The sequence below is a fragment of the Cottoperca gobio genome, chromosome 19 (assembly GCF_900634415.1).
Source record: "Cottoperca gobio chromosome 19, fCotGob3.1, whole genome shotgun sequence".
Taxonomy (NCBI): Eukaryota; Metazoa; Chordata; class Actinopteri; order Perciformes; family Bovichtidae; genus Cottoperca; species Cottoperca gobio.
The window spans coordinates 14827365-14846883 of NC_041373.1; the positions used below are offsets into that span (position 1 = coordinate 14827365).

General features: G+C 40.7%; 1 protein-coding gene and 1 long non-coding RNA gene across 11 annotated transcripts; both read left to right on the forward strand.

Annotated features, from left to right (window-relative positions):
- Window position 1: 1 nt before the first annotated feature.
- On the forward strand, window positions 2-2797 carry LOC115024922 (uncharacterized). Of its 2 annotated transcripts, XR_003834165.1 has the most exons (4): window positions 2-541; window positions 927-1039; window positions 1899-2011; window positions 2559-2797. It is a non-coding gene; the product is annotated as an uncharacterized LOC115024922 (long non-coding RNA). The 2 variants fall into 2 exon arrangements; XR_003834164.1 differs by lacking the exon at window positions 2-541 and having other exon boundaries at window positions 586-1039.
- A 2236-nt stretch (window positions 2798-5033) lies between these two features.
- brsk1a (BR serine/threonine kinase 1a) lies at window positions 5034-18943 on the forward strand. 9 transcript variants are annotated; one of them, XM_029456164.1, is made up of 20 exons: window positions 5034-6337; window positions 6430-6524; window positions 6729-6814; window positions 7252-7392; window positions 7654-7770; window positions 7963-7996; window positions 8413-8481; window positions 8603-8749; window positions 9233-9264; window positions 9413-9577; window positions 10416-10603; window positions 11274-11427; window positions 11524-11584; window positions 13237-13513; window positions 14043-14093; window positions 14601-14649; window positions 14751-14874; window positions 15206-15410; window positions 15750-15839; window positions 16362-18943. In XM_029456164.1, the coding sequence occupies exons 1-20, from the start codon at window positions 6253-6255 to the stop codon at window positions 16571-16573; spliced, it is 2382 nt and encodes a 793-aa protein (XP_029312024.1). In that variant the 5' UTR covers window positions 5034-6252; the 3' UTR covers window positions 16574-18943. The 9 variants fall into 9 exon arrangements, with proteins under 9 accessions (XP_029312024.1, XP_029312025.1, XP_029312028.1 ...); XM_029456165.1 differs by having other exon boundaries at window positions 16374-18943; XM_029456168.1 differs by having other exon boundaries at window positions 10416-10513.
- The last annotated feature ends 576 nt before the right edge of the window (window positions 18944-19519 follow it).

A 19519-nucleotide genomic window follows, 5' to 3' on the forward strand; every position in this document is an offset into this window, starting at 1 on the left:
GGAGGAATCACTTGCAGCAAGACAGAGCGATGCTTTTGCTCATGCTCGTATTTCATATTTTGACCAGGGTTTTCTGATGCACTGTGATTGGCTTTACCATCTGTCACTATCTCCTCTATAGCATACATCAACCAAGATACTATCAGAACATTATTACAATACAACAACACGCTTTTAAACTAGTTAATATTGCTGAACGTGATCTCTTTTGTTTATAGGTAACAATGATGCACACACTCTGGAGACCCATTTGTCATCATCGTGTATATGAGTGTGTGTTGCCCTCTAGTGGTGAAGTGTATCTACAATACTGTAAATACTAAGTTACTACAACATTTGATCCATTTTAACGTTTGCACTTTTTGAGATATTAGTTATCTGTGGTGGGATAAGATATTTGCACATGTTCAAACAGGGGAAACAAAGTATCTCCTATGGTTTGTCATATTTTTCTACAACTCTCAACCTCTTAAGCCAACAAAGCAGTGTAAAACAGAGTAAGGCTTTCCCATCTCTTTTCAGGAAAAGACCCTTCCCTGTGGTGAGTATTTTAGATGCATTATGAGGTCTTTGTAATGCATAATGATTGACTCAAAAGGTCAGCTATCTGCATATTCATTAGAAAGACAGTCAAACAAAGGACAGGAATGAAAGGCTACAGTTAACAGGTTAATGTACATAAATAGGAAATAATATAATCGACAAAGGTTAACTAAGAGGAAGGAGCAAAGATACAAAACTCACTTTAACATTTTGCCAAAAGGAAAATATGGAAAAGCTGGAGAAAAAAAGTAGGGATTATAAATCAAATTGAGCAATCTCTTGCAGATGATTAATTTATTTCGAGTTCATCACACTCACTGTCATGCCTCCCTCCTCCCTCCCTCCCTCCCTCCCTCCCTCCCTGTAACCATACTTGACTGCAGCTCTTGCAGCAACGCACCACCACAAACTTCAGCTCTTCTCTGTCAAAAATGCCAGACTCCAACGAAGCTGTGCCGGCACCATGCCAGGTCATCAAAGAGGACTTTGACAAATGGTGAGTTCTGACTGAAATGAAGGTACAGTTATAGATGCTGAAGTTTATATTTATACAAATAGACATTACATTACATAGTCTTTGGTGAGTGTAAGTGCCAGTACAGAGTGTCTTTGTATAACTTTGTGCCCTGAGGGAAGATAAATTAACTGTGTTTGGGTTCCAACTAAATAGCTATCACTTTCTATTACATCCACATGGCCATTCTCAGTCACGACTTATTGACTTCTCTGCGGGACATCCAATGTATTCATATTAACTTCTCATCTGGGCTCAGCTTGTAAGAGCACCCATGCTGAGATCATTAAGTCTAATTAGAGTTCACGCAGAATACTTGCTCACATCTTTCAGTTTTAAGACATTTACAGAGGGCCCTTACAGTCACATACATGTCTTGAGAAGCACAAATAGACCTGTGGTTTAAAATAGACTTCCACATGTATGACCTATTGCAGGGGTCGGCACATTCCAGGCTGTTGGTTTGTGTTACATGAAGAAGCAGCAGACGGTTTGTGTGTGTACACGTGCAGCTGTGATTCGTGTCAGTGGAGCTGCTGCTGCACAGTTTACTCAATCTTCCTCTTGTACTTCAACACATGCAGATTAAAGCAGCTTGTAGGGGTTTGAGTGCTTCATTATCAAGCTGTACTGTAATAATTCCTTTGATGCACATGTAGACATGTCCTCCACACAGTTTCAGGTGACTTCTGATGTGTTCATTTCATTTACACGTCTCCACATTTACATCATACATTTGCACAATTTAAACTGAAACCATGTTATTATGGCAAAGAGGATAACCCAGCGAGATGTGCAGAGAGTGTGAAGTGTGTTTTGTAAATACAGCGTTGTGTTTCAGTGTCAGAGAGAAGGGAGAGGAGGCCTGTAAAGATCTGATAGATGCCTTCCAGGTCTGTATAAAAACCCTGTCTGAGGGATCATGATGCATAAGGAAGAACATCTTAATCAAATGTAAGTTCACACAAATGACTACGAACTATTATCATTCATTTTTTTAATCATGAAACATAAGTCCTGCGGTGTTACACAGATAATCAAATAATCAAGGCTTATAATACAGAAACGATCTTTCAAAGCAACAAATCACATCACTCATTTCACAAGCAGATAATCAAGAATGTCAAGACGTTTATGGAAGATCTTTTTTTATTTTTACACGGAATTAAGACTAAAATTAAAAAGAAAATTGATCAGAAAAGAAACAAGTATTGTACAAACCAGGAAAATCACATCCTAAAAAAAACAAATGGATGTTTAAATGACAAATAGATATTGTGAATCAGCAATTTGAAAAATATAAGTAAGATTAATTTACAGTATTACTGACTGTTTTATAAAATACAATCCTATACAAACTATAGATTGTCTGCTGTAGGGTGAATATACCTTTGTATTGTGTTGTATTTCGATGATTTGAATTACATATTTTGTCACATATTGCACATGATATTGAAGTCTCATGATATTTCCCATCTTTTTAAATTTTTTTAAATCACAGCTTCAAGTCCTCCACTTTTCCCGGCATTCCCTTCATCGCTAAACGCACTGGACCGAACCATCTTACCAACGGAAGAGGGGGGTGATGATGCTGATCTTCTGATGCTGTATTCTTCTGTCAATGTAAAACCTTTTTTGTCATAAATGTTATAACTCCATTGTGGACTCTATATAACTCTGATTCCCTCTGCACTGTAACATTTGTATGCACAAAAAAATCCAATAAATATAAAGCTTGTCTATTTATCACACACCGTATGTTGTTTTTCTTAACACAGATGTTATTATATCAGCCATTTGCGTTATGTTCTTAAACTATTACATGTGCTGGTTGTTGAAATCTCTCCACTGGCCAAGCACTGGCTTCTACTTGGAATAGCTGCTCTTAATGGAATTAAGAAGATCTTGTTAATCTCTGCTTAATCCTCACATTAGTACCTGCACTGAGCAGTCTAATGTCACTTTTCCAGTCTGAGCTCTTGCAATGAGTGCAGGACTGTGCAGAGAAGAACCGTGGTGTGTGTGTGTGTGTGTGTGTGTGTGTGTGTGTGTGTGTGTGTGTGTGTGTGTGTGTGTTTGCAGGATAAGGCAAACTTTATTCTTTCCTCAACACAACTGTAGACTGAGACTTTTTGTCCTACTTTTTCTTCCCCCAGGTTTGCTTCTTGGATTCCCTTGTTGCTTTAATTTTTTATTCCATCAGGACCAAACCAAACAGAGCATACTGTTTTACAAAGTATATTTCTTAAATGTAGACTTGCTTGTTATCTTCCATTAAGGTGGATGCACTTCATAATTCGAGGCACTGATCTAGGCCTACTTATTGTCATTGTCCTGAAGCACTTTGATCTCAAAAGACCACGTATGTGCCATTAGAGCGAAGCAGAAAATGGCAGGATGAGTATGTTTTCAAATCTATTTCTGCTCCGTGGTTGGAGACAAATCCTTCTGGCTGCGTGTAAATCAACCAGCTAGGCACAGATGAAGATGGGCTTTGGGGAATTATCCGCCCACACACAACATTTCAAATTGAGATTTAGAGATTTTTCAAGGCACTTTACAGATGATACATACAACTGTCCTACTTACCTCCTTTTTCATCCCTGTGTGATTAATTTAAAGCAGCAACCAACACTTGTCTTTTCTGTTTCATCTCCAGATGAAGAGGTGTGATAGTTCACCCTTCTTTAAGGAGGTGTGCTCATCAGAAAATATTATTTTAGTGTGGGTTTCAGTGAGGTTTAAATGTCCCATGGTCTATGGCTGCTATTGAGACTTTCTGGGACATTGCTGTTATCATCTTGTGTCATAAGAATACAAAAGTACAGTGTGATGATATTATGTAAAATGGAGCTGCCATTGTATTTAGAAGGTCACACAAAATATGTGGCCATTTTATTCCACTTCATACTTCTAGTCCATGTGGAAATAAATTATTGATAGCTATTAAAAGTTACTTTGAACATTATGATTTTAATATGATACATTTTTATATTAAACTCCTCAATAGTACAAAATAATAATAATTAGAATTGGGTCAACCGGCCACAACATTGACCAACATGAATACTTGATGAGTACATTTAGCTGTTAATACATCTGTACTTGATTAAAAGGATTATTCATTACTTGTAATGGACAGGGGTAGAAGAAGTAGTCAGATCCCTGCGTAAAAAGTAGTAATGCCAGAATTAAAAAATATTTATTTATAATAATGCATCATGTTCTATACATTGATTACATGCTTTGTAGGTGAAATGTTTATCTGAAAAGTACAAGTACCACAAGTAAAGAATTTGAGTACATTTAAGTCTAACTGGTAACTGGTAATGGAGTCATTATTTTTGCTATTGTTGCTTAAGTAAAATAATTGAATTCCACAGCTGCATGCCATTAGATATGTGAGGTACAGTGGTGGAGGAAGTACTCATACCACAGAGTAGAAATACTCTGCAGCTGGTAAAAGTGGAGCTAAATCTAATTACTTTAAAGGCTAGGTAGCTTTTGAATTTCGCCCTAGACCTCAATCAGTGATAATAATATTAATAATAAATCATAATTGTATTTTTAATTTGACTGAAGAGTTTACAATATTTCCCTCTGAAATGTAGTGGAGTATAAAGTTGCATAAAATGGAAATACCTCCTAATTGTACCAAATTAAATTGTACACCTTATATTAAATGCAATCAAAAACAAAATCCCACCTGCGGCCCACATGCTGTGGGACACCAGTGATTCTAAAAGGCCGGAGCCGGGCCTAAGCACCCCAGCATCCCCTAACCAGCAGCGTCCCATCCGCTGCCTCTGGCGATGTTTGCAAAGGTTTCTCATGATAACAGTGAGGGAGGTGTCCGCAGCAGCTCACGGGGCCCACGGTGTGGCCGCGGTGCTGAGGTGAATGCAGACATAAGCGTATTTTGAGGAAGACGATCAGGAGGATGAGGGCGGGGGAGGATAGGCGCGAGGAGAGTGGATGGAGAGAGAGTGGGACCCGGATGCTGATGCGAGTGAGACGAAGGAAGGAAGAGGAGAGAGAAAATATCGATTTACGGCAAGAAAACCGAAGGGAGTTTAATACAGGGGGCCTTTACCCTGCGTGAACTATTATCAGAAGTGAGGAGGGGGATAAAGCAGTCGATAATAGTGCGGGTTGATCTGCGGATATCTGTGTTTTTTTTTTACCTGTGTATCCGCCGGTGAGGGAGGAGGACACGCCAAAAGGAGAGAGGAGAAGATGCTGTGATCTGCAGGGATGTAGAGAGACGGGGAGAGACAGGGAGGGGGAGGACTACGCTACGCTAAGGATGGTTGTTTTGCTAGGAATACGCGTTTCACCTCGAAATATTGTGAGAATGTGGCGGCCGTGTGATAAATCTTACCGTTTGGCGATGCCCGGGAACTTCAGGAGGAGTCGGTTTTTTTGACAGCGAGACGGCCGTTGGTCCAGGCGTTGAAGCTAAAGCTAGCCTCGCTGCTGTGTGGGAGAGCGGCGGCGAGGCTAAAACATAGCATGTTGTTGCACCTGTAAAACAGGCCTGACAGAATAAAAACTGATTTAATTATCAGTGCTAACATTTACCTGACGTCTTTGACGTTTTGTTTGGTTAGACTCGACCAGCAAAGGATATAAATATTTGCAGCAGACGTGAAAAAAACACTTGGTTGTTTTATAGCGTTAACGTCACGCGATCATTTTCTTACTAACCGTCATATATAGTTAACGTCATTATACAATTAAGCTAATGCACAGGAGTGAAACTCTTTAGTTTGCCTACCTTGTCATGTTTATCTTTAGGGTAGTATTTAACGCTTAAAACAGCCTAATAACTTGCTGTCATCTCAGTTTCTCTGCTTTAAACTACCACTAGCAAGCTGTTTTTTTGTTAAATATCAACGTTGTACATGTGAACTGTGCTTCAGAACAAACATATTTAGCTTTGTGTATTAACCAGGTTTAGATGAAGAATGTTCATTTATCATCCAGATGTTGTAAATCAGCACCAGTTTGCATTTTTTACACGTTCACCCAGTAACTTCAGTGTAGCAGGGTTATCACTGAAATAAAGCTATTCCTTCTTCTAAATTGAGCACCATCTTGTATCTCACGATAACTGTATACGCTGTTTAATATCACAGCGATTGCAATAACCACTGTGCAGAAGTAGTAGTGTATTAGCCTCCTTCAAGAGCAGTATGAGTAAGGAACTGTCTCTGAGTCAGTCAGCTCAATATGTTGGGCCCTACCGACTGGAAAAAACACTGGGGAAGGGACAGACAGGTGAGTACACCTAACTGGATTTTAAACTTCTAAATTTACACTATAGATGATGTGTCTTTCATGCCTGCGTGCCTCTACATTTGTTATTTCAGGACTGGTCAAGCTCGGGGTCCATTGTATTACGGGTCAGAAGGTAGCGATCAAAATAGTCAACAGAGAGAAGCTGTCTGAGTCAGTCCTGATGAAGGTACAGTATGATGCTGTTGAGGTTGTTGCAGTGACGATAATGCTAATTTTGTATATAGCAAGATGCACAAACTGCTCCATATTCTCTATATTTAACTTCTGTATTCTCCTCTGTTCTGTTGCTTCAAAAATAACAGTGTCTTGTGTGCTCTGCTTTAGTATCTTCATCTCTTTTTCTGTACATCTGTCTCCTCTCTCTAACCAGGTTGAGAGGGAGATTGCCATTCTGAAACTGATTGAGCATCCGCATGTGTTGAAGCTGCATGATGTTTACGAGAATAACAAATACCTGTGAGTTCCCTCTGCATTCAAAAGAGCCTCACAACTGGGCTCAGTGCAGTCTGCATGCTTTTTTTTTTGCTGCTGAATACTGAACTTTGGAGCGTGATGGGTATAAATATTGCTCTTAAGAACTATATTAATCTGCTCTCATCACTCTAATTCTCACGTTTCACAAGTTTCTCCTTCATCTCTTACAATGATACTGAAATGTTTTTGATCTATCTTGAGGAAAAATACTCAAAATGCTTTTAACGCGAAATGAACAGCTGTCAGAGTAGACATAAAAAAGATGAATTACAAGATTTAATCTCAATATTGTAGTCCTAGAATCCGACATCATAAATTGATGGCGTCTGAGGTTAGATTTTATTTTATTAATTTATCCTTTTTGTCTCTCCTCCTGTCTGAACGTTTTAAATCACACTGCTCTCCATGTATGCCGACAGGTACCTGGTGTTGGAGCATGTGTCGGGAGGAGAGTTGTTTGACTACCTGGTGAAGAAGGGCCGGCTGACTCCGAAAGAGGCCAGGAAGTTCTTCAGGCAGATCATCTCTGCTTTGGATTTCTGCCACAGTCATTCCATCTGGTTGGTTTCTTTGCAGAGCGAGCAGTGGTTCTTAAATAAAACTCTTTAAACAATGAAGAATCGATGCCAATTAGATGTGTCATCTATCATTTAGACACATTTATTGTGACAACATATCAAGTAATAAATTAATGGAAAAACTTGTTATTGCGTAGCGTGAACCAATATTAAAGACACAGTATGGAAGCCTTGCAGTCACAGTTTAGCTGAAATGCAATAATCAGCACTGGAGGTTTAATAGTGTGTGTTGTATTTGTGCAGTCACAGAGACCTGAAGCCTGAGAACTTGCTCCTGGATGAAAAGAACAACATCCGTATCGCTGACTTTGGCATGGCCTCCCTACAGGTGGGAGACAGTCTGTTAGAGACCAGCTGTGGGTGAGTACCAACTCTGTGAGTGTGCTCATAACCTGTGCACCCATCAAAAAGTGACATCTATGCATATAACATTATCAGAAGTGTCCACAGAAGCTAAAGACTTTTTTCTATACTGCTTTAGTTATACTATTACTATTACTAGTATTACTTTTAATTAGTAATGTTGCTTCTAACCCATTTCTTTCCTTTCAGATCACCACATTATGCTTGCCCTGAAGTTATACGGGTACGTTTTCTTCAAATGTTGGTACCTGTAATATAAATGAGCAAACAATGTTAATACATTATTCATTTAGTGGCGAGCACATTGTTACATGAGCTTAACACACAACATCACTAATTGTTTCTACATCATAAAAACACATTTCAAAAGTCTTAATGGAATACAGAGGCTGTTTGGATTGGATTGTTATTAGGAAGGCTCATCTTTAGGAAGAGATGCACGAAGGCAGTCGAACAGCAATATTATCCGGTTCTATCAATTAATAATAATAGTTTGGACTGAGATGAACTAAATGCTGGATTATAATAGATTACAGTGTTATACAGGGAATTATATCCATGAATTGAATCAATCAATGTCGCTCATTTGGGGTTTTTAAATAGTGTGTGTGGAATTCATGTGGCTTCTGTCTTTGGCAGGGAGAGAAATATGACGGGCGAAGAGCAGATGTGTGGAGCTGTGGGGTCATCCTTTTTGCTCTGCTGGTGGTATGTCTTTCACTCCTGTTTTTTTTTTTACTGTCTAACTTGGTCCTTTAGTAAATACCCTTTCATGTGTTTGCATTTTCAAGTCAAGTTCCTTCCTTCCCTCTCTCCTTGTCTCCCACAGGGTGCCCTGCCCTTTGACCATGACAATTTACGGCAGCTCCTGGAGAAGGTGAAGAGCGGGGTGTTCCACATGCCCCACTTCATCCCCCCGGACTGTCAGTCCCTACTCAAGGGCATGATTGAGGTCAACCCTGAAAAGAGGCTCACGGTATGAGACTGCGCTCACACCAGGCTCATACACAGGGGGTTTGAATGCCACATAAACACCTGTAATTGATAAAAAGTGTCATTATGCAGATTGTATAATGAGATAATTTAGTCAGATTTACACCTGTGGTATACACCTCTCAATTATACCTGTGTAAATGTGTTCTACCTGTAGATCAGCATGTTTCAGTGAGTTCTTAGCATATTCTAAAGATTACTGGGATAATATCGTGAAGCGCAGTTATTTTTGCCAGAATAATTGTGACATGAAATTTAAAAAATATCATCCCATGCCTAAACAGAAATCAGAATGACGCATGCAGATTGGGATTTTAATGCACAATATTCAGAACTGATGAGAAGTTTTGTGCACGTAAAGAAAAATATCTGGTGTGAAGTGTTTACACAGCACAGCTCTGTGGCCATCTGGCTGTTTACAGACTGTAGGAGCTAATGGCCCCATCTGCCCTGTCACCCTTTACAGCTAGAGGCCATCCAGAAACACGCCTGGTATCTGTGAGTATACGTTCATTTTGGACTGTTGAATAAAATACCAATTTAAAGAGATGCTGCATCATATTTAATCATATACAATATATCTGTGTCATTCATTTGGGCTTCATTGTGTGTTACGTGTGTGTGTGTGTGTGTGTGTGTCTCCCAGGGGTGGTCGCAATGAGCCGTGTCCTGAGCAGCCTCCTCCCAGGCGAGTGTGTGTGAGGCGAATCTCTTCCCTGACTGAGCTGGACCCAGATGTGTTGGACAGCATGCACTCGCTGGGTTGTTTCCGAGACCGAGGCAAGCTCACACGTGATTTGCAATGTGAAGAGTAAGTCTTTTTTTCTTAACATGACTGTGTTTCACAGTGCATGATTGTACGATTGTGACCAGGAAAATAGAAACACTTAATACATAATGCAATAGCCATACAATAAACCCACGACTGCGTTATGAGGCTATGGTGGGATATGATTTGAAAACTATTAGTGAAAGGTTATATCATTTATATAAACAGAGGAGCACAAAAAGAAAAAATATATGTCATTACGTAAGCATTATGTAAGACATAATAGCAACACAGTACATTGGACAACAACATAAAACAGAACACAAGAATAATTCTAACTTATTCCACTTCTCACAGTCAACACAGTTAAATATTATAAATTGCACAAAATGTAGTATTTATTTCAGGACTGTTTTATTGGATTGTGCTCAGGAGTTAATAATATTCTGGTATATGTACTTGACATCTGATTTTTAGTGAGCCCTTTGTATTGTGGACAGACATTTTGAGAGCTGTGTGAAAGCGGAGCGGGGATATGGTTTCCTCTCATCATGTCAAACTCCTGTTCTGAGTCAGGTTGAGTGACTCACCACAGGGTGTAAGCATGCAAGATGGTGGATAGACGGCTGCTGTGTGGTGTAGCGTCACAGATATCAAAGTCATGGTGCAGTCAGGTGCTCCTTGTCACAACAAAGTGACATAGAGGACTTCAAAACATGCACTGGTTTGTACTCAAAAAGTCTGCGTTTTATTGTAATGATGTATTCAGTGGAGGACTACAGGCGTTAGAGGATCCAGCTCTTGAACATACCTTATGTCTGTGGTCAAATGTTTAGGTGCCCAGGTGACAATTCTGTCTATCTTTCTCTCTTTGTCTCAGAGAAAACCAGGAGAAGATGATCTATTACCTGCTGCTGGACAGGAAAGAGCGATACCCCAGCTATGAGGATGAGGACTTGCCACCGCGCAATGACGTAGGTCAGTCATTAGGGGGCAGGAGGGATCCATTGAAGGCAGCGAGCTCCTTTTCTCAGCCTCAGTTTCTGGGAAGAGATTGTACCACAGTATGTGAGTCTGGTGCCATACACAGATACTCATTACCTTTGTGATTATTTTCTTAACACTGTTAAGTTTTGGATTCAATATTTTTGCACTGATAGCCATTAGCCTAAAAATCAGTTACTGTGATCTCCGTGAAGTAATGTGGAACAAGTAGTTTTGTCCTTCAAAATCCTTTTTTAAATGATGGTATTTTTACGGAACTATGTGTAACATTTTACCAACAATAAATGATAATTGTCTTTTACGATATTCAAACCAGAAGAAGGCAACTATTCTTTTAGTGTAAATAAAGTGTATCACAGTCACAGATGGTGCAGAGAGCCAGAGGCCTGTGGAAAAATCACTTTCAACATAATCACACTTTTTAGTCTTGCAAAAGAGAAAAATAATTGCATAGTGACAGCAGGGAGCGGGATGATGGAAGATGCTGCAACATCTCTTACTAACAGGAAGCAATAGGGTTTATTCAAATGTGTTTTTCATTTTGAGAAACACTTTAACGGTAACACTTCCAGGGGAAAGAAACAAACCATCTTTTTGAGACTGATCTTATTTATTTATGGCAGTTGCCCAACATATCATGTAACGTTATTAAAACATGCAGCTTTAACATTAGCTTGAAACTGCTAATTGATGTTGGTAAATCCTGTCATAACTTTATGTTGCCGTTCCACAGCCGACCCTCCTCGAAAGCGTGTTGACTCTCCGATGCTGACGCGCCACGGCCGCTGTCGCCCAGAGAGGAAAAGCCTGGAGGTGCTCAGTGTTACTGAACAGGGGTCCCCTACCCCGCCTCGCAGGGCCCTGGACACCGCTGCACACAGCCAGAGGTACAGTATGCTTGCTTGTATACAGTACACTGCAGTTTCTTGTTGGTCAGACTCTGTCTTTGTTAAGGATCTTTTGACCTCTGGTCTCTTTGTCAGGTCTCGCTCTGTCAGTGGGGCATCAACTGGTCTCTCCTCCAGCCCTCTCAGCAGTCCCAGGGTAAGGGCCTGTTGGCCAACCTTTACTGGACACATGAATGTTGTTGCTTTGATTACCTGCACTGTCTTTGAACATGATGCAAGCATGCATTGTAAAATATTGAAATCCGACATTAATTTGTATTATTTAACTCCCCCTTAGTACAGTTCCAGGATAGGTTCACAATTTTTCGAGTCCGTCTTAAAACAGTAGTCAGATACTTATTTTGCACTGGTTTTAGAATAGAATTCCCTCTTTGTGTTCCCTCTGCAGCTCAGCAATGATACACTGTCCTCAAAGCCGAACAAGAACTATGGATTTTGTCCCCTATCACTTACATTGAAAGCATATTAAGAATGAATATCTTACAGTAATAGCCAGTAGGATCAGGAGATAAGATTACAGCTAGCAAAAACTCTTTCAATGTTTATATGGACACCTGACAAATTGTGAACCTATCCTTTTAAAGCGTCAATCTTCTATTTGTGTGCCAGTGTGTGTTTCCCAGCCAGCATGGTTAGCATTGTGCTCATATTTAGGTCATGTAATATTCTGAAGGTAAAATGATAACGGTACTGTTTAGCTAATTCATGATTTTTTTTTCACTAATTATATTGTTAACTATCAATATCAATATCAATATGCTGTGATAACTTTCTTTTTGCCATTATCGCCCACCTTCGCATTAAACTGCTTTAAAAAAATAAAAAATGTAACCACACTTCACAACCCCCTAAAATATCCATTTATCAAGCTCCTTAGTCATTCTTACACATCATTACAACACCAGCTCCTCAGATTAAATCTCACTCGACAGGAGGTTTGTGTGGCTCTTTTCTTCTGTCTTCATGTCACATATCTTCCTCACCATGCATGAACTAGTTTGTATGCACAATTATTAGGAATACAACATAGAACCTTTAAATTAGATGATTTATTTTGGTTTATCGGATCATTTGCTCATGTTCTAAATTGTTCATAGATTGTAAATCAATCACACTTAACTGCAAGCAATCACTTAACAGTAACACCTCCACTGCCACTGTCCTTTGTCACTGCATTTTTAACCCTGTCACTACCACAATTGTTACTTAACCTTCACTCACATAAGTTACAAATGGCACAAAAGACTAAAGCGGCGAAATGAATTTGTTTATAGTCAGCACTGGTAGTATTGCATTTGACACTTTCACTACTCACTATATGCACTCTTTTGTCATGAAGCATGATATTCATTTCCATCCTTTCTCCATGTTCCATCCCTTCTCTTTCTTGTTATCCATCTCTACCACCCCCCACCCCACAAACCCACTCCTCAGTCCTATCAAAGCCCCATCTTCACTTTCAGCCAATCAGACGTCACCTCTGCCACCGCCACCCCCCTCACAAAGGAGCCCAAACAGGGAAACGCCAGTACTCCTCGCTCAGCGCGGGCTCATGACAAGCCCAAAGTTCCCCCCAACCCAAAGACCCAGACCCTGCCCACCAAGGGACCGGCAGACCGACCCCATCTGCAGCCCATCAAATCCCTGCCTCTGCACAACCCATCCTCCCGCTCACCCTCTCCTTCTCCGCTCCTGTCACCCATCCCTCGTTTCTTCTTCCCCTCGTCCTCTGTCCTAAAGTCAGTGACTAAGAGCTTCTACCCAAACTCTGCCCACTCTGTGCCGCAGGTTACTCCCCAGGGCTCTCCGTTGCCCACACCCTTGGGCACCCCTGTCCACCACCCTCACCACCCCTCCTCTACCCCGCCCTCCTCTTCCTCGTCCTCATCCTCCTCGCGGGCGGAGGGAGGGGGAGGGGTGGGCTCCCTGTCGCTGACCCCGCCCTCCAGTCCTGGAGGGGGAAGCGGCATGGCGGCCAGCAGCTCTGCTCACTGGAGGACTCGCCTCAATTCTTTCAAGAACAACCTGCTGGGCTCACCGCGTTTCCATCGCCGTAAAATGCAAGGTGAGTTTGGACGAGACTAAAGTAAAGGCGTCACTTTCAAGACGTTTCCTCCGTTCTAACGAGGGCTGTCACGATATCAGATTTTCACTCATGATCATCGTGGCCAAAAGAAGTCACAAAAACGATATTATCGCGATAACTATAAAAAATTTAATAAAAATAATAATAATGTATAAGTCAAATTCATCTTTAACATGTTTATTGTGCGTTTTGTCTCTTTTGTTGGCAAATGAATGACACTCTTTAGTGTGTGGTGTGTTGGGGGAGGGAGACAAAGCGAGAAAGATAAAAGCAGAAATGATTTAAGAGGCGCTGATTATTTACACATTTTTTCAAAAGGTTCTCAAACTTTTCCGACCATGTGCCAGATCAAATTTCCCAAATAGCACTTCCCACTGCAGGGACCAACAATGCAACAATGAAAGAGCCACCTCACCTATAAACAGCCTTTGCTGTTCCTCTGGCCCTGTGACGGTAAATCCCAGATTGATGTAGCTAGCCTGGTAACATATTTTCATTTTCTTTCTAGAAGTGGCGCCGCTTGGCAGCTCAACTGCCGACCCTTCTTCAGCATTGAAAGGTTCGTCTTACTCTGAACTGTCAGGGTCAGCGTTTCCCTTGCCTCTCGACTGTTTTTTGGACATTGTAGCCATTCCAAAATTCCACTTTTCCGAATCCGACCTAATATTAATAGTTCATGCTATGTCAGACGTTTTGGATTTTTTGGACTTGGGCCAGTTGGAGTGCAAGTAGTTAGTACTAGCTAGGCTCTTACGTACCACCAGGTGAAGCTCGAACACCACCAGTGGTACTGATTTACACAATATTATCATATTTGTATTATTAACATGATATCAATATTTCATTTTTCAAAAGTATCACGGTTATCGTCAATACCCGTACATCGCGAAACCCCTAGTTCTAACATTGGTAAAACATACATTTTCTGTTTCAGCATGCAGTATCCAGACCTCTAAAATGGCAACGGATTATATCTCAATTGTTTTTTTTCCTCTGGCTTCCAGCTAAAGATCCAGAAAGATATTCAATAGAAATGTTAATATTAATAGGGAGTTGTCTCTTTCAGTTCCTACATCAGAAGACATGTCCAGTCTAACTCCAGAATCCAGCCCTGAGTAAGTCACACGTCTTGAGATAAATTGCTGAGGTGTTTTGTGCTGTTTTCTTCGGCTCTGTGTATTTGCTCCTACTGTATATTTATTTGTCTGGCTACCAGGCTGGCTAAGAAGTCGTGGTTCGGGAACTTCATCGGCTTGGAGAAAGAGGAGCAGATCTTTGTGGTGATCAGAGACAAACCTCTGAGTTCTGTCAAAGCCGACATCGTCCACGCCTTCCTGTCCGTGAGTATCTGATGCGGTCTGTCTTTCACGCCTCTCACTATCAACGTTTGTTCGTAGAAGGCATGGCTCTCACATCCAAAGCTACAAGGACTTCACACGCACTCTGATCATACACACTTCATTTCTTTCATTATTTCAGTTTTCTCTTTATTTCAATCTTGCTCACTCGCGGCACGTTTCTGTATCACTTTGCTTTCACCAATGGCTCACTCTTTCTCTCTTCTCCTCACCCTCACCCTTTGTCTCCCTATACTCACGTTTGACCCCGTACCTCTCCCGCCTCGTAAGTCTGTCGGTCTCTCTGCTTCTTCTCTGTCTTCCCACCACACAGATCCCGTCACTCAGTCACAGCGTTCTCTCACAGACCAGCTTTCGGGCCGAGTACAAGTCCTCCGGCGGCCCTTCCGTCTTCCAGAAGCCGGTCAAATTCCAGGTGGACATTTCTTTCTCCGAAGGCGAGAGGGAGCGAGAGAGGACCGAGAGGGAGGGAAGGAGGGAGACAGGAATCTACAGCGTGACGTTCACCCTCATTTCAGGCAAGTGGAGCGGACATTTAACCCTTTCATTTGGGAGTTTAATCAAACTCTATTAACATTTTGGGAGTACTTTTGGTTGAACCTACTTATTTTTCGGAAGACGCCTAATTGCTTTCTGGCGGAGAGTTATATGAAGGGATCAATACGGAAAGGTTATTATACTATATTCTGTGTCGACACTAACGTGTGAAAAGTTATGACCTACTTGACCAAATGAAAAACTGTCTTTAATCACAGAAATATCTGCATAGATGTAATATAAGATAAATATATAGCATAGTTCTGGTTTTGGTACTGAAACTCAAGTATCATATTTTGTGTGCATCGGTGCATCTCCAGGTCCGAGTCGCAGGTTCAGACGAGTGGTGGAAACGATTCAAGCCCAGCTTCTCAGCTCCCATGATCAGCCCATGGTGCAAGCCCTAACTGGTGAGACTGCTCATACACACTTGTGTCACAGCTGAGAAAAATTAAAGGTTTTCATCTTTGACTTTATTGTTTTAGGTCCGTACAGGAGCAATCTGATTTAAGGCTGAGACCATTTTCTTTTCTGTTTAATTGACCAATACTTCTTTCCTTGTGCTGGAAACCTCTTTCGGTATATTTACAGAAGAGGACGTTGCTGTTTTAAGCATCGTCTGTCACCATCTATCTGAGCTTTCTGAATATACACTATGCATATTTAATCTTTCTTTCAAGCAGTGGTTTGTGTGCTTGCTGTCTGCTTAATGTTATTTATTGGAGGCTTAGTTGTTTTCTGTTCAAACAATACTGTTGTTATTGCTAAAAATGCCGTTAAAAAGGAATAGGCAATTATATGTGAATGAAACGACTGTATTTCAGGCTAACTCCCCCTTTTTAAATGAAACCTGCATTTCACTCATTTCTTGCCCTGAGCCGTAGACACTAGCATGTATACGTCGAGAGTGACTTTCCTGTTCTTGTCTCCTGATCCCTTCCCAGATGAGAAGAATGGCCGGCCCCACGGGACCCCCACCCGCCAAAACTCGAGGCGCTCCGAGGGTGGGGGCGACAGGTGCGAGTGGGGTGACCGAGCAGATGGAGGAGGCATAGGCGGCAGCGGGGGAGTTCTGCAGCGCAGAGGCTCGGCAAAAGAGAGAACCCGACTGCTGTCCTCCAATGGAACCCAATCCCAACCGTAGGATAGAAAGCGAGACCATGCAGCAGGATGCCTGAACTACACCGGAAAGAAGACAGTGTAACTTCATCTCCAAGTATCCCTGCAAGCCATGAGCTACTCCTATTCTTCCTTGACTAAGTTATTGAAGGTGCTTGAACATAGCAAGGATTGAGCCTTTTCCCTGTCATGCTTTCCCCCCCTCCCCCCCTCCAACTTGACCTTCTTTTGATCTTCTGGATCACCAGGATTCCTACCCTTAAATGAGAACGAAGTGTTAAGGAATCACCCTTTTAATGAAAAAAATAATAATATGTGAATGAGCAGTTTGGTATCCATCATAGATACAGCTTCACAGATCAAACTAGGAATTTTGAAGTGCTAATGTGCATGCCAGTTAGCAAATCAGCCTGCTAAAGGATGCTGAAATGATCAGATAGGCTAGTCTACCATATCATTGTAATACAGTATCTGACACCAAAAAGAAATTACTCTTAAAATTTACCAGTGCGCTCATATCATTATCAAGCAACATGCAATTACCAGTCCATACTGAAAGAAATGTAGATGTATCTATAGATGTGTCTCTGCAGACGAACCCTAAGAGTTAGCAACCTGCTCCCACTTCAGTGAGTGGTGATGAGCTGAACGAAAGGTCCTGATTTTCTCACGAGAAACTACATCCTGGAGTTCTCTGGAAGGGTCTTCTCCTGAGGTAAAGAAAACCAACTAAGTAAGCTAAGTAAGTGAATGTGAAAAAAAATATTTTTTTATTTAGTTTGTATTTATTGTTTACATATTTGTTTTGAGGATGTCAGTAGCACAGTCACAGCGGTGAAGACAGTAACAGTGTCGGAGAGAGGAAGCTGACCAGTTGCGTTTTAGATGGCATTCGTTTAAAGTGAAATGTTTTGATTCTTTTGTATTTTGTTTTTACTCAGAGACGATATGAAACAATGCATCTAAGATTTTTCGCCCTGTTGCTCTGAAGAAAAGTATTTTTTGATTTGAACAGAAATATGAACATTACTATATGAAGAAAAGAAAAAAAAACACTATGCGTGAATATTTCCATGAACCTCATCACAGCTGTTTGAGGCCAGATTGAATGAGAAGAGCATTCCTGGCCTGTGGATCAAACAGAAGCCACCTTTCTCGTCAAGCTTGTCTCCTATTGCCATAGTATTTATGTACTGACACCGAACAAAATAAAAGAACAACAAAAAAAAACCCACAAAGGAAATTCATCAATGGACGTTTTCATAATGCCGGACTTATAGGCTTGCGATGTCAATTCCTTGTTGTGCAGGACTTCAAAAGGGGAAGCAAGCAAAGAGTCTCCTAACCCCATGCTCCTCACTTCTTCAGTGTTCACCAACAAGCCAAGTAGTCCATCACTGCACCCACGCCCATCACCAGAGAGTCGCACCATTCTGCAAGCAGACGTAGCAACTCGGACAGTCATGTATTACTCCAGCACTCTATCAGACTAGTCAATGTTTTTCACCAGTCTTCCATACAGCACAATATGCAACAAAAGTGCAGAATGTTTTCCGAGAGATACACAGTGCTACGGTTCTGTTTCTTTTTTTTTTGTTTTTATATTTGTCCATTTACCTATCTTATCTATTTATTTATGTATTTATTTGGTCAGGTGGTTGATTGTGTCATGTATTTGTTTACAAACTAGATTTTATGCCAACAAAAATATATCAAAAGCTAATTCAAGAAACCTATTTCAATTCTCATTTCTCATTATCACTGTTTTTTGAGTGCTTCTTTCGGAGAAGAAGAATGACTTGGATAGCAGTACTGACATGTTGCTCTCATCTTACAGCACCAATAATCTTTGTTTATTTCTCACATCTCTTTTATCACTGATTTCTCTGGTAACCTGTGTGTGTGTGTGTGTGTGTGTGTGTGTGTGTGTGTGAGACGGGTGGATGGCGGCTGAGTGAGAGATGCATTTTGAGCTGATCAGAGTTTCCGACTGACCCAGGAATATTACATTAACTAACATAGCCAAACCCTAACAGGCACATCATTTCTCTCACACACATGAAATGCTTGCTGTTTTGCTTCATCTCTTGCTTTAATGCCTTGTCCGTTTGACCTGTCTGTCTGCCTCTTCACCCGTTGTGTGGCCATCATCACAAGAGAAACTGTACAAAGTTGTTTGCCTCACTGTCCGTACACACTCTTTGATTGCTCACCATCACCACTTTCATCTTTCTCGTCACCTTCACTTTCATTGACCCAACTCTGGCTAAGATTGTAAACTATTCTCCATTCATAAGGGTCAGTAGAATAAGGTGTTTAAAAAAAAAAAAGAAATGTCTGTATCATAATTTAAATATAAAAAGTGCACTATTATAACTATTGCCTGTGATAAAAAGAACAATTATGATTGGATTGATGGTCAAAATAAAGAGAGATCCACCTTATTGTTATGGTTACAATAATAAACCCTAAATTCATGTGTGTGTCTATTTAGTTTCTGGGTTCAAATGTCTGTTCATTTTTACGAGACGGTTTCTTTTAACGTGCACTAATGCCGGAAAAGTTAAAGCTTTAGATAGTTCTAGTATCTGAATGCAAACATTACTTGTAGTATTTGCAGCAGAGAGATGGGGTTACTTCATCCACGTCAGAAAACTCACCACCATAACATAAGACTGTTAGAAGCAGTTCAAAGTTCCAGAAAAATCTAGTAAGTGGACTTTAAGTTGAGGTTTGTTTTTTGTCAGGACTAGAAATGTTTATCTGAATATTGGTTTCACTCAGTATTAAATTAAATGAAAGTGTAACAAGACATTTCTCTGTAGAAAAAAAAGGTTTGCTCTGCCACGGATTTGTTATTTTAATTTAAAACATAAGACAGTCATACGTTAAAACATTGTGATCCATTTGACATTGAAAGTCAAATGAATTCATAACCGTCAGATGTTGACATAGGCTTCTCTCCGCCCCT